At 39.6% G+C, this 12,842-nt stretch overlaps 1 protein-coding gene across 4 annotated transcripts in view; it reads left to right on the plus strand.

The window, feature by feature from the left end:
- Positions 1 to 12,842, plus strand: part of ttyh3a (tweety family member 3a) — a 312,980-nt gene that overhangs the window by 254,061 nt on the left and 46,077 nt on the right. For all 4 annotated transcript variants that reach the window (XM_051933633.1, XM_028813931.2, XM_051933634.1 and 1 more), the window contains exons 10-11: positions 35 to 127; positions 5,045 to 5,181. In XM_051933633.1, the coding sequence (XP_051789593.1) occupies positions 35 to 127; positions 5,045 to 5,181 (230 nt within the window). The remainder of the gene's footprint in view (positions 1 to 34; positions 128 to 5,044; positions 5,182 to 12,842) is intronic.

Here is a 12,842-nt window from a genome sequence, read left to right on the forward strand (position 1 = left end):
ATATATTCAAGAAATCATTCTTTCTCTTTTTTAGGGGCACCTGGAACAAATCCAGGGAGTCTTAAACACAACAGAAATTGGCCTCCATCAGCTTACAGCTCTGGTAGATTGTCGCAGTTTACACATGGTAAGTAGCCTTTCGCCACTTTGTGGAACGTACTGTTTCTTCTGTGAGTATGTGGAAATTATTGTTTATTTTCTTTTTGATTTCTGTATGTTCTTCAATAGATTGATGTTTCCATTCTGTTCACAAGAAATAATCTCTTTAATATTATGATGGAATAAATGTAGGTCTCCTCCACTAGTTATATATGCAAGAGAGGGTGCCAAAAGGATTAGCACTTGTAAGAGAGTGGGCGCTAGGTGGCACTGTTGCCCACCTTTTCCCAACAGACAGACGCAGGACACAGGATAAAATCACCAAGAAGCTGTTTAATTTCGTTTTCCTTCTTGTACAGTGCCCAAAGCACCTCCATCACAATAAACAGGCAATAATCAATAATACTATACTATAATTAAACACAATATTTTTTCCTCCACTCCTACCAGCAAGCTCTGTCACATACCTCCCGACTCCGGCTCGCTTGCTGGGTCTCCACCAGTCCTTTGTATAATCCTTGACCCGGAAGTGCTCCTACTTTTGCATCCATGTGACTTGCTGGCACTTCCGGGTCAGACGGAGAACTTGTTTTTACTTGAGCCCGTCCTGGTGACTTTGGAGTACTTCCTGGCTATGTAGACAGTAGGGACTCCCCAGTCTCTCTGCAGCATCTCCTGGTGGCACCAATGGCATCCAGCAGGGCTGTGAAGGTGAACTCCAGATCCCATGGTGCCCTGCGGAAATCTGGGGCAGCGCTATGCTGCAAGGAAGCTGCCAACTAGCGTCCTGCAGGAGGCAGTGTCCCAAAGCTGCTGACTTCGCCCATTCTTCCACTTCAGGGGCGTCCTGGCTGGGTTGAGATGCCGGCCTTCTCATAAATACTGCATCACCTAAACAACAGTGTCCTGAATTCAGAATCTGGCATGGTGTCTCTCTGTTTGGTGTTCTTCCTGCATTCAGGCTAAGTCAAGTCAAGGTGGCTTTATTGTCATACCATCTATAAACATAGCTTGGTACATTATACAGCAGTAGGAAATTATGTTTCCCAGGGCTAGAGTGCAATATTTCGACATTAAATATGACAGTATATTAATATTTTACATAAGGGACCAAAGAACAACATCTGTACAAATCAACATCATATTGTGAAACAACAGTCAGTGCTAATAGGAGATGTACAATGGACAAAGAATGCAGAAGAGAACAGACATTAGATAGGAGTCTATGATAAGGGAGCACATACTGAGATGGCCAGAGGTAACATGGTGACAGGAGCCTGGCAGCCTGTGGGAAGAAGGTGTCATTCAGTTTGGCAGTGTTGGTCTGCAGACTCCAATGCCTTCTGCTGAATGGAAGCAGAGAAAAGAGATTGTGGGAGAGATCCCCCATAATACCAGAGGACTTATGGATGCAGCACTTTATGAACATGTCCTCAATAGAAGGAGGAGAAGCTCTGATGATGGTATCTACAGCGCTCACTATCTGTTGTATGGATTTGTGATTGGGCGCATTAGTTTTTATGTAGGTTTTTCTTCACGCTGTCTAGTTTTCATTAGCCAAGACATGTGGTTTGGGTTATTTGACATTTCTAATCAAGCCCTGTATGAATGAATATGGGTTTGTGAGTCATGGACTGGCACCCCACTTGGGGCTGGTTGGTGCTCTATATGCAGTGCTGCTGGGATAGGCACCAACTCATCACTATGCAACAGTGGACTAAGTGGGTTCAATATATGAATGTTTGGACTCTCAGCTATACAATCCATGTTTTGAAACTTCTTATTCCAATACAGATCATGATCATATGCTTCACCTTGAAGTTGTTTCATTCATTTCTGTTTTATTGTTTATTTTCTCATGAATTTATCTTTTGTTATTTACTTATGTCGATACATATGTTGATATATGTAAATGTTACAGGGTTATTAACATTACTGTTGCTGTAGTGTATCTGCAAGTGTCTGTATGCACTATGAGCTTGTGCACAGTCAGACTGCAACTTAAGAATAAGATGAATCTAACTGAATTAAAATGTCACCTGGTCAGCAACCTTTCTATTTCATTTTTAGTCCACCTTTTCCACTGTCCACTTTCACACATGCATGTACTCACAGAAGGTCACTTATGGAGTGTGATTTTGGGGTGTTGATGGAAAGCAAAATACCTGGAGGAAGACCATCATGCAGAAACTCCACAAAGGCTTACGACCAAAAGTTGTGAGGCAGCAGTGCTTACTATTGACAAGTGCACTAATTATGGTGCAATTAAATGACGTTGCAGTTATATGAGCCATCTCAGCTTCAAATGCTTGTCTCTTTTGCTTTCCCTGTCATGTCTTGAATTTTGGGTAGGTAGAAATCTTTTCACTGTCTTCCATGCTCTGCACATTATTTCAGTCATTACATGTCACCCCTGCAAATTGCCTCCATCAATTATGGCTGGTTAATTGAATGAAATGATGTGTGAGAATTGTAAAAAATGCAGTCTCCCCATAGCTGGGTTACCTTCACGGCTTGATGGTCTCTCTTCCAGTACGACCCTTCACATGTGCCATTTTGACTTGCCTGCTTTGTTTTTGTACAATGCCTAACTAAAGGAAGATTTATCAGGTGCCAGCATCTATGGTATTACAAGCTGGCCTCCGAAATACATTTGCTTTAACATTTTGTTAAATTGCTTTAATTATTGCTTTACAGGGTCATTGTTGCAGCACCATGAGATACCTCTAAATGTTTCTGTAACTAACAAATATTACACATGTAATAAAAATGTCAAAATTGAATGACACCCCTAAATTGGCCCTGTCGTGTGTGACACCATCCAGGTTTGGTTCCTGCCTTGTGCTAAATGTCGCCTTGTAGTGAAATACGTAGTTTTTAAAAAATGAATGGATACATGATTAAGGGAGCAGTGTGACGGTGCAGTGGCTGAGCTGGCTGCCTTACAGCTCCAGAGTCATGAGTTCAAATCCCAGCCTGGTTAGACTCTTTTTGAAGTAAGACACAGCAGAGTTAACCATTGTGCCCTCTTGCCCGCCACAATATCCAATGTAAAGTGTTTAATTGGAATTGCTTGGTTTTCTCTTTGATTTTGTTGATGTAACTGTTTTTAATACTGTCATTTATGTTTTTGTTTTAGTTATTGCTGACAAAATATTTTTTTATTGCTCACTATAATATACATAAAGCATAACATACAAACAATCTCAAAATTCTTTCAGTTTATTGTTGCAGAGAGTTAGAACCAATCCTGGGAGCATCAGGGGCAAAGCAGGAACTAACCCTAGGCAGTCGATTAAAGGGCCTGCTTATACACACACTGACAAGAGCCCAATTTAAAATTACCATTTGACTGTGGAATGAGTGAAGAAACCCCTCCATACACACAAACACTTTACACAGACAGTGACCGGGTGTCAGATTTGAACATAGAAAGACAGATCTGTGAGGCAACTGTGCCACTCCTGCATAAAGCAAAGAGTTAATATTTTAAAAAAGCTCTTAAAGTTTTACAGTTAATAAAAAAATTGTCTTTGATTACAGTTAATAAAAAAATGACTTTGAAAGTTATTTGAACATCTGAAAAAAAAATGTTGGTTTGCCTTTGTATTTTTTTTTAAATCTAGTCTGTCTAAGGTTCCATTCATCTCCTGGTTTTGTGATAAACTTTCACCTACACTTACTGATCAACATCTGACATACACTATACTACTTCTGGCCAGGGCCTCCTTTGGCTCATTAAAAACATTCTCAATTCTTCATGGCATGGATTCCACAAGATGTTGGAAACATTCCTTTAAGATTCTGGTCTATTCTGATATGATTGCTTCACATAATTTCTGCAGATTTGAAAGCTCCACATTCATGTTGCTAATCTCCCATTCTACCACATCCCATAGTTGTTCTATTGGGCTCAGATCCACTAACTGGGAAGACCACCGAATGACACTGAACTCATTGTCCTGTTCATGAAAACCAGTTTAAGTTGACCTTTGCTTTCTGATGTGGTGCAGTATCATGTTGGAAGTACCCATTAGAAGATGTGAGGGTGAATAGTGGCCATGAAGGGATGCACATGGTCAGTAACAATACTCAAATCAGCTGTTGCATTCAAGCGATGATAAAAGTTTGCCAAGAAAACCTTCCCCACCACATTACACCAGTCAGAGTTCTGGTCTGTTGACACGAGGCATGCTGGGTGCATGGATTCATACTATTGGCCTCAAGCTTTGACCCTACTATCTGTGTACCTCAGAAGAAATTGAGATTCATCAGACCAGGCAACATGTTTCCTCAGATGTCCAGTATTGGTGAGCCTTCCTGTTAGCTCAAACCAGTCTGGCCATTTTCTTCTGACCTCTCTCATCCACAATGGGTTTCCATCCTCAGAACTGCCACTCACTGGATGCTTTTTGCACCATTATAAGTAAATTCTAGAGATTGTTCTGTGTGATAATCCCAGGAGATCAGCAGTTACAGAAATGCCCAAACCAGCCCGTCTGGTACCAGCAATCATGCCCCGGTCATCACTGAGACCACATTTTTTCCCCATTCTGGTGTTTGATGTGAACATGAACTGTAGCTCCTGACTGTACCTGCATGATTTTATGCATTGTCAGGCTGCAGCCACATGGTTGGCTGATTAGATATCTGCATGGATAAGCAGGGTTACGGGTGTTCTTAATATTTTGACCAGTGAATGTATATCCAATTGAATATTCTGTCATGTTTTTGAAAATTTGGCATATTTGGTTTGTTGGGTAACAATCCTCCCTTACTTAGTTTGCCATATACAGTAAATAATCTTAAAGATTAAAACAAACTACATGGTTTTTAATGTAACCATGTTGCACATTATCAGCATTTCTGGGTGTAACCGTGCATTTTAGGTTCTAATCCAGTATGGCTGGGTGTCTTCTGATGTTCTTTTCCTCCGCCCTTTTAGGACTATGTCCAGGCTCTGACAGGTCTGTGCTATGATGGAGTCGAAGGCCTAATCTACTTGGTCCTGTTTTCCTTTGTTACGGCACTTATGTTCAGTTCCATCGTTTGCAGCGTGCCCCAAACCTGGCAGCACAAAAGGTAAGCCTTTCTTCGGAATGTTTCTTTATACAGACACTCAACGCTAGCATGTATCTTAAATCCAAATGTCACTCCAGTCTGGGTATCGCATGATCTCTGGGCTCTGCTGGGTAAATTGCTACTACAGGGATGCGCATGTGTCCTTCTTGCTCAATGCATATGTGGTGTGTGGTTTTTTAGGAGCATGGCTTTCTCAATTAAAATATGAATTTCTTGTTATTGTAGCCTTGGAAATTGAGAAATACTTTTCAATTTTACCTCAGGGTGTTGGGGACATACATGCTTAGTTGTAAGAATTCAGGTTACATGTGCAGGACGCAAAAGCAGCGGTGATGAGTCTTAGCAAAGTGTAGAAGGGGAAGGAAGGAAGAAATGAAAAGCAAATCTGGGATGGGAATGAGAAGTACAGAGGGAGATGGCAATCAGCAAAGGTGCCAAGAAAATATTTTCACGTGGATTTGTTTCCATTATCAAATAGTTGCACAGGTGTCATCTAGCATTAAATGCATTTGGGCTCACTAGCTACTATGCACTGGATCAGGGTGCACGAATGTACCCTGGGAGAGATTGCCGAATTGTCTGGGGTGGGTTTCTACTTCCCTGCCACCATTTTTTAGGATATAATAAGAGCTTGTGCTATTGACTAGGTAGTTTGGTGCTCATTTTAGCTTATTTCTCATTTTTTGTATAAATACCTTTATATATTGTACAGATTTTATTATATATTTGGTGCTCTTCTCTAAGGTAACTTACAAGACAACATCTGCTTACTCTTATTCACTCCCCGCCTCTAAACATGGCTTTCTAATCCAATGTGGTGACATCTGCCCTGCAGACATGATTAGCTGCTGTAACTGTTGTTGTGCTTCACACATGAGGTTTTTCTTTTATAACAGCTCTTAAATATTTAGTTATCCTTGAGACTTTTTCATACCAAGGAGGAGGAGGTTGTGAGCATGCGCTGATTACACCGTGTCGCCGCACCCACCACATGACGAACCACCTAGATTAGGATCTGAGTGTAGCCATGCAACGGGTGACACCTCAGCACCACACTAGAACAGTGTGAGGTTTTTTTTACAGTGGTTGGACTGCCAATCCTGCCACCAATCCCCAAATTTTCCCTTGCAAGTTGGGGGACTTGCTTGCAGGGCTGGATGTAGGTAGCCTGGTACATAAAAACGTATCGCTAGGTAATGAAATATGACATCAGCAAATATTTACCACATCATTATCACACAAGACAGAAGACAACCTGTTTTGCTAGCTATAACATTAACATTTACAACGCAACAAATTAAATTTAGATGCAGCCAAAATAATATCCACAAATATAATTATTTTAATTTTTAATAGGACTAAAGCAATCCAGAGTGGCAAAGTAAAATTTCTATTAGTGCCTATTTGTTTGGGTGGATTGTCTGTTTTCATGCCAAGCAGTCATATAACCAAAATACAATAAATCTCACTTAAATTTTTTAGGGAGAAATGCCCAAATTATATTTGAAAAGAAACATATCAAAATAATTTTTTTGAATACTGACTTTACCAGTAATTTTAAAGAAGGAAAACTGTCTCTTAGTTACTAGTTGTGCATGTTGAAACATTTTATTTTACACACTGCCCTCTTGTGGAAAGAGAGTGTAAGTACAACTCATTTTTAATTGGCCCATTTTCCCTAGCTTTGTACATTGTATAGTAAATAATTTCTGTAACGTGCCATCTCAGCTTCAGTTTAAATAAAAAAAAGAAAACTCTTGCTGATTATATTGAATGTTCTGGTGGCGTCATGGGTAGCTACAGTACCACTATTCACAAATACAGTAGATTGTTTAACAAAATGATTTTTGCATTGTTTTCCTGTTTTGTTCATCTTTCTGATAGTGTACAGAGAAGGCGTGACTCCCCAAGAACCATGTTAATGTGAATTAGTACCATTACACACACTTGCTTACTGTATTATGGGCCTGCTTGCATCTTTGTGATATTATCTAGTGTAATTTCTTCAAATATTTACCTAATTTTAGAAAAGCAAAAATTATGTGCACGTTCATAAGAAATCTTTCCCATGTTGGGGTTCACGTTTCTAGGTTTAAACCTGTTACCTGTATTGTCATCAGTCCTCCATTATGCTTCACACTTGCAGCACAAGTTATAGCAATGATGACTGGAGCGCACAAATGTGTAGTGGCTTGTGCCACTGCTTGAGCCTATGGCAGTCTGGCATTAAGGCCAGCTCTTTAGCCACTTAGCCACTCAGCCTACCAGTCTGACACAATTATGGTCCATTATTCAGTTTTGATGCTGGCAAATAATTAAAGAGAAAACATCCCTAAGTAGCATCTAAGAGCTATTGGAAATCCTATGCATGTTCCTAGTGTCAAAATCTGATGAGCTGTGCTCTAGTGCTTGGCTAATGGGTTCTTGCTCTTGTTTTCCTCCTGTGTGCACTTGGCATGTTCTCCCTGTGTTCATGTTTGTTTTGGCTGGGGTTTTGGCTTCTTCCCTCTTTCCAAAGGCAGGCTTTCAGGTTGATGGGTCAGGCTGAGTGAATGTGGGTATGTGTGAGGGTTCCCTATGGTGGGCCGGTGTGTAACCCAGAATCGTCCCTTTCCTTCCTGTCCTTGGTGGCCCGGCTTCCTCATTCTGGAAACTAAACAGGTTTAGAAATGAAATGGATGAGCAGCTGTTGAGTGATATTAGAAGAGACTTCATTAAAACTTGATTTCATGCATACTTGACAGCTTTCTTATGTAATTTAAAGCACATCTAATATTACTGCATTGTATATATGTAGCATTTAGGTAATTCTAGACCAATATCAAATCCATTAAAGTGCTACAAATCATTTGGATCAGTATAGTGGCAAAGGATAAAAGAATAAGTGTCAGAATACTAACATTTTTTTTCTCTTTCTTTTCTCAGTAGCTTTGAAGAATCAGAACTTAAAACTTTGCTCTAACCTTATACTTTTTGCAGCATTCATTCAACTCCAGTCTTTCCGTTATGTGTTCAAATATGTTTATCATATGTATGACTTTCTTGTGTATGTCTATCATGTGGTGCATATAGCTGCTGCAGTGAACGTTTCAGTACAGGCTGAAAAGACGCCCTTCTCCTAAGTGCCTACAACATGGGGCACTGAACAAACAGTCCCTGCATTCGGTGATAAAATTGAGGGAGAATACGGTCAACAGGATGCAAAAAGACAAACATGGCAGACGTGTATTGCGATATCACTCTTTTATAGCATCCATTGAAGCATCCAATGTGGCCAGCTGTGGGCCTTTTTTCGTTATGTCTAAGTTCTCTCTACAGGTTATAAACGATCTCTTGAAGCCTTTAGGTGGGATCATCTCTAATGTGTGGGCATCAGTTGTAGCTGTTGTGTTAAAGAGTTTAGCACAGCAAAAACTGAAAATAATTTCAAAACTAGCAAAAGTGTAATATTTTTACAACACTATTTAGGTAGCATTGAAATATCACATTGGGCATACTTGCATATCCAGGAGCACATCGCTCACAGAAATAAAATATAGACATTGCAAATGTTGCTACAACAGTCTTTGCAATATAATTTAACATGCATATAGAATGATATAAAGTTTATTGGATATCAAAAGTCTGTGGTGTACTGTTACTGAAATGTTGATAGAGAGGCTGAAATCAAGACAAATCATTGTTTCACCTTCATTGAGATTATATAACCAACAATACTGACATGAAAAGCAAATGGATTTGGCTTTGGAAAATCATTCAATGTTTTATTTTCATATGTATGCACCTATTAATGTGCTATTATTACAATATGCACTATATTTATTTATATAATATACAGGGCTATTCAAAATGAAAGAGCAGATTTCAGACATTTATTTCCAACAAACCGTATAAGACAGAAACACATGCACATCACTGGATAGAGGAAATTCAAAGTTTTCTCCTATGGTCCTTGAGGTTGCGTGCACTCAACATGAGCACCATGTGTAGCACGACAAACTTCAAAACAGTAGACCATTTCCTGCCACACATGAGTGAACTGGTCCCTAGTTACTGAATTCACAGTTTCCTCAATTCGAAGTCATAAATCTTGAAGATTAGTGGGCATAGATGGGACAAACACTCTTTCTTTAATGTACGCCCACAGATAAAAATCGCAGGGGGTAAGGTCCGGAGACCTGGGAGGCCATAGATCACAGGTGTCAAACTCCAGTCCTTGAGGGCCGCAGTGGCTGCATGTTTTCATTCTAACCGTCTTCTTCATTAGTGAGCCGTTTTTACTGCTAATTAACTTCTTTTGCTTTAGTTTTAATTAACTTGACTCATGCCCCTTAATTGTCTCTTTTTCCTTAATTAGTAGCCAAACAATAATGAGACATCAAACAAGCCAGCATCACATAAGGCTGATCTCTCAGGTCACCAAAACATTTTGAAAATGTTCTTAGAAAAAGCAGAAAAATCAACAGATTTGGAAATGTCTGCTGTGGCAGAATGAGAGCAGCAACGAGCCTTTGAATTAAATAACAGGCTTAAATAACAGCAAGAATCAGCTTCTCATTAAGAGACTGTTTGGAGTGAAATTGGTTGGAGTTTGAAATCCCAGTTTAGCTGGTCATCTGTTGGCTCATTTCACGTCTCATTTCTGTTTGGCTGTCATTTAATGAAGAAAAGAATCAATTCAGTGGACTGACTCCTTAAAAACAGGGCTATTGAAATTAAGGGAAAAGGATTTAATTAGCAGTGAAAATTGTTTGCTGATTAGAAAAAGGGTTAGAATGAAAACCTGTAGCCACTGCGGCCCTCCAGGCCCGGATTTCGACACCCCTGCCATAGATGATGAGCAAGATCTTGTTGTCCACCTCTTCCAATCCATCTTCCTGGAATGGTGTTGTTCGGGTAACGCTGGACCGCCCAGTGGAAATGAAGTGGGGCACCATCTTGCTAGAAAAATTGAAGTTGAATTTTTAAACTTTGAACTTTTCTCTATCCAGTGATGTGCAGAATGTGTTTCTGTCTCATACAGTTTGTTTGAAATTAATTTTTGAAATCTGCTCTTTCATTTTGAATAGCCCTGTATTAACATGCATGTGTATCTATTCACCTATAGACAGTAGATTTTTACTCATTAATCCACACTCAATATGCCATAATGTCAACATGTATTCAAAAATATTTGCCAATTTGTTAAAAATCCAAAATTGAAATCTCTCATGAATTCTAATATTAAATATTCAGACCCTTTACTGTGGCACTCCATATTGTGGTCAGGTATATCCTGTTTGCCTTAATTATACTTGAGATGAGTCAAGAACTTGATTGAAGTCCTCCTGTGGCAAACTACATTGATTGGACATCGTTTAGAAAAGCACACACACCTATGTATAGAAAGTTCCATAATTCAAACTGAATGTCACGGCAAAACCAAATCATGAAATTCAAAAAAACGCTCTGTTGATGTTCGTAGTGGTGAGGCAGAGACGAAGGCAAGGGTATAAAACCATTTCTAAAGCTTTGAGTGTTCCCAGGTGCACAGAGGCCTCAATAATTGTGAAATGGAAGAAGTTTGGAACCACCAGGACTCTTATTAGAGTTGCCTGCCCGGCCATACTGAGTAACCGGGCAAGAAGGGCCTTGGTCATGAAAATGACCAAAAACCCAATGGTCGCACCAACTGAGCTTCACAAGCCCTCTACTGAGATGGGAGAACATGTTGGAAGGATGAGAAACTCAGCAGCAATCCATCAATCAGCTGTTTATAGTGGTGTGACTAGAAGGAGGCCATTCTTGTGTAAAAGGCATTTAAAGGACTCTGAGTGCTTAACGAAAAGATTCTGTAATATGATGAGACAAAAACTGAGCTGTTTGGGTAGAACTCCGCTGACTTTGTCTGTTAAATACCAGGCACCGCTCATCACTTGCCTAATACCATCACAATAGTAAAGCATGGTGGTGCCAGCATCATGCTAAGGGGGTGCGTATCAGCACAGGAAGAAGAAGAAGACGGCAGGAAGAGGGAGACTTGTCAGAATCGAGAGAAGGTCGGATGCAGCCAAATACAGAGAAGTCCTTGAAGAAAACCTGCTCCATAGTGCATACGACTTCAGACTGGAGCACTGGTTTACCTTTCAGCACAACAATGACCTGAAGTATACAGCCAAGATAATAATGGAGTGACTTGTGGACAAGTCTCTGTCTTTCTTTGAGTAGCCCAGCCAAAGCCTAGACTTAAACCCTATAGAACATCTGTGGAGAGACCTGAAGATGGCAGTTTACTGATGCTCCCCAATCAATGTGACTGTATCTGAGAGCATCTGCCAGGAAGAATGGGATAAACTGTGCAAAGCCTGTAGAGACTTCCCCCCCAAAAAGGCTTTAAGTCCCAAGAAGTAATTGCTGTGAAAGGGGGTTTCTACAAAGAACCAAATTAAGTGTCTGAATACTTACTGTATATGAATGAGAGATTTAATTTTTTTAAGATGATGGTTTTTTTCACAGAATTAACAGTATGCTGCTCCACCAAAGCTGAGATTTTCAAAGTGATAGAATGCACTCTTAAGCACAGGACATGAGGAATTATTTAAGAGTGCATGTTTCAGACGTGCTCTTCAGGTTGATTGGCGACTCTAAATTGACCGCTTATGAGTGAGTGAGTGAGTGAGTGCAATGAAAATGAAGTGTTCTGAAAATTGGATGGATGGTTCTTTCTAAAATAAATATTAATTTAAATCAGGGGTGTGACACTCAGATCTGTGAGGGCTGCAGTGGCTGCACGCTTTTATTCCAGCCACTGTCTTCATTAGTAACCACTTAGTAATTGATTAACTACTAATGGAACTTCCTTGCTTGTCTTGATTTTAATGCACTTGAGTGTTGACATTCCAAGTCCTTAATTATTTTTATTTTTTTTTAACTGGAAACCAAAAACTAATCAGGTGTAAACCAAACCAGCCGATGATCAGACTAAACTGATCCCATTTGCACCTATGGACCCATTATACAATGTATGTTTTATAAATTATATGACAGGAAATAAAAAAGGAATATTAATTTGCATTGGTACACAAAACATTTTGATGATACTATCAGGAAGAAGAAAGTCATCAGTATTTGAAATGTCTGGTGTAGCCACATGAGAGTGCTAACAAATCATAGAATTAAATAACATGTTTCATTAAAAGCAAGATTTGACTTCTAATTAGAAAACTGGTTGGAGTGAAAATGATGGTCCTCCTGGACTGTTTGAGACTCCCGAGTTAACTGCTAAGGTGTTAGCCTGCTTTGCTTCTTGATCAGGAAAAAGCAAACAAAAAAGAAGGGTTCTGAATCTTATAAGCCAATTTAATTAAAATTAAATTGAAAGAAGCATGTTCCATTACAAGCAGTAACTTGACTACTAAATAAAAAAATGATTGGAACGAAAACCTGCTGTCTGCAGTGTGGCCCTGCAGGATCTGAGTGTGACAGCCCTGATTTAAATGCTAGTGAGGCAGCTCCTTCCTTAGTTCTTAGAGGAGTCAGCCCTGACATCAACTGTATTTATTCACTGCATGTATTTGTTCGTATGAGATCTAGCTAGAAGAAAAATGAGATGTGCACTAATTGCTTTGTGTTTTAAGGCCTGTTGAAGCTATAGCTATTTTGAAACCTCTTGAACTAGCTAG

This window comes from Erpetoichthys calabaricus, chromosome 11 (genome assembly GCF_900747795.2).
Source record: "Erpetoichthys calabaricus chromosome 11, fErpCal1.3, whole genome shotgun sequence".
In the NCBI taxonomy this organism is placed as follows: Eukaryota; Metazoa; Chordata; class Cladistia; order Polypteriformes; family Polypteridae; genus Erpetoichthys; species Erpetoichthys calabaricus.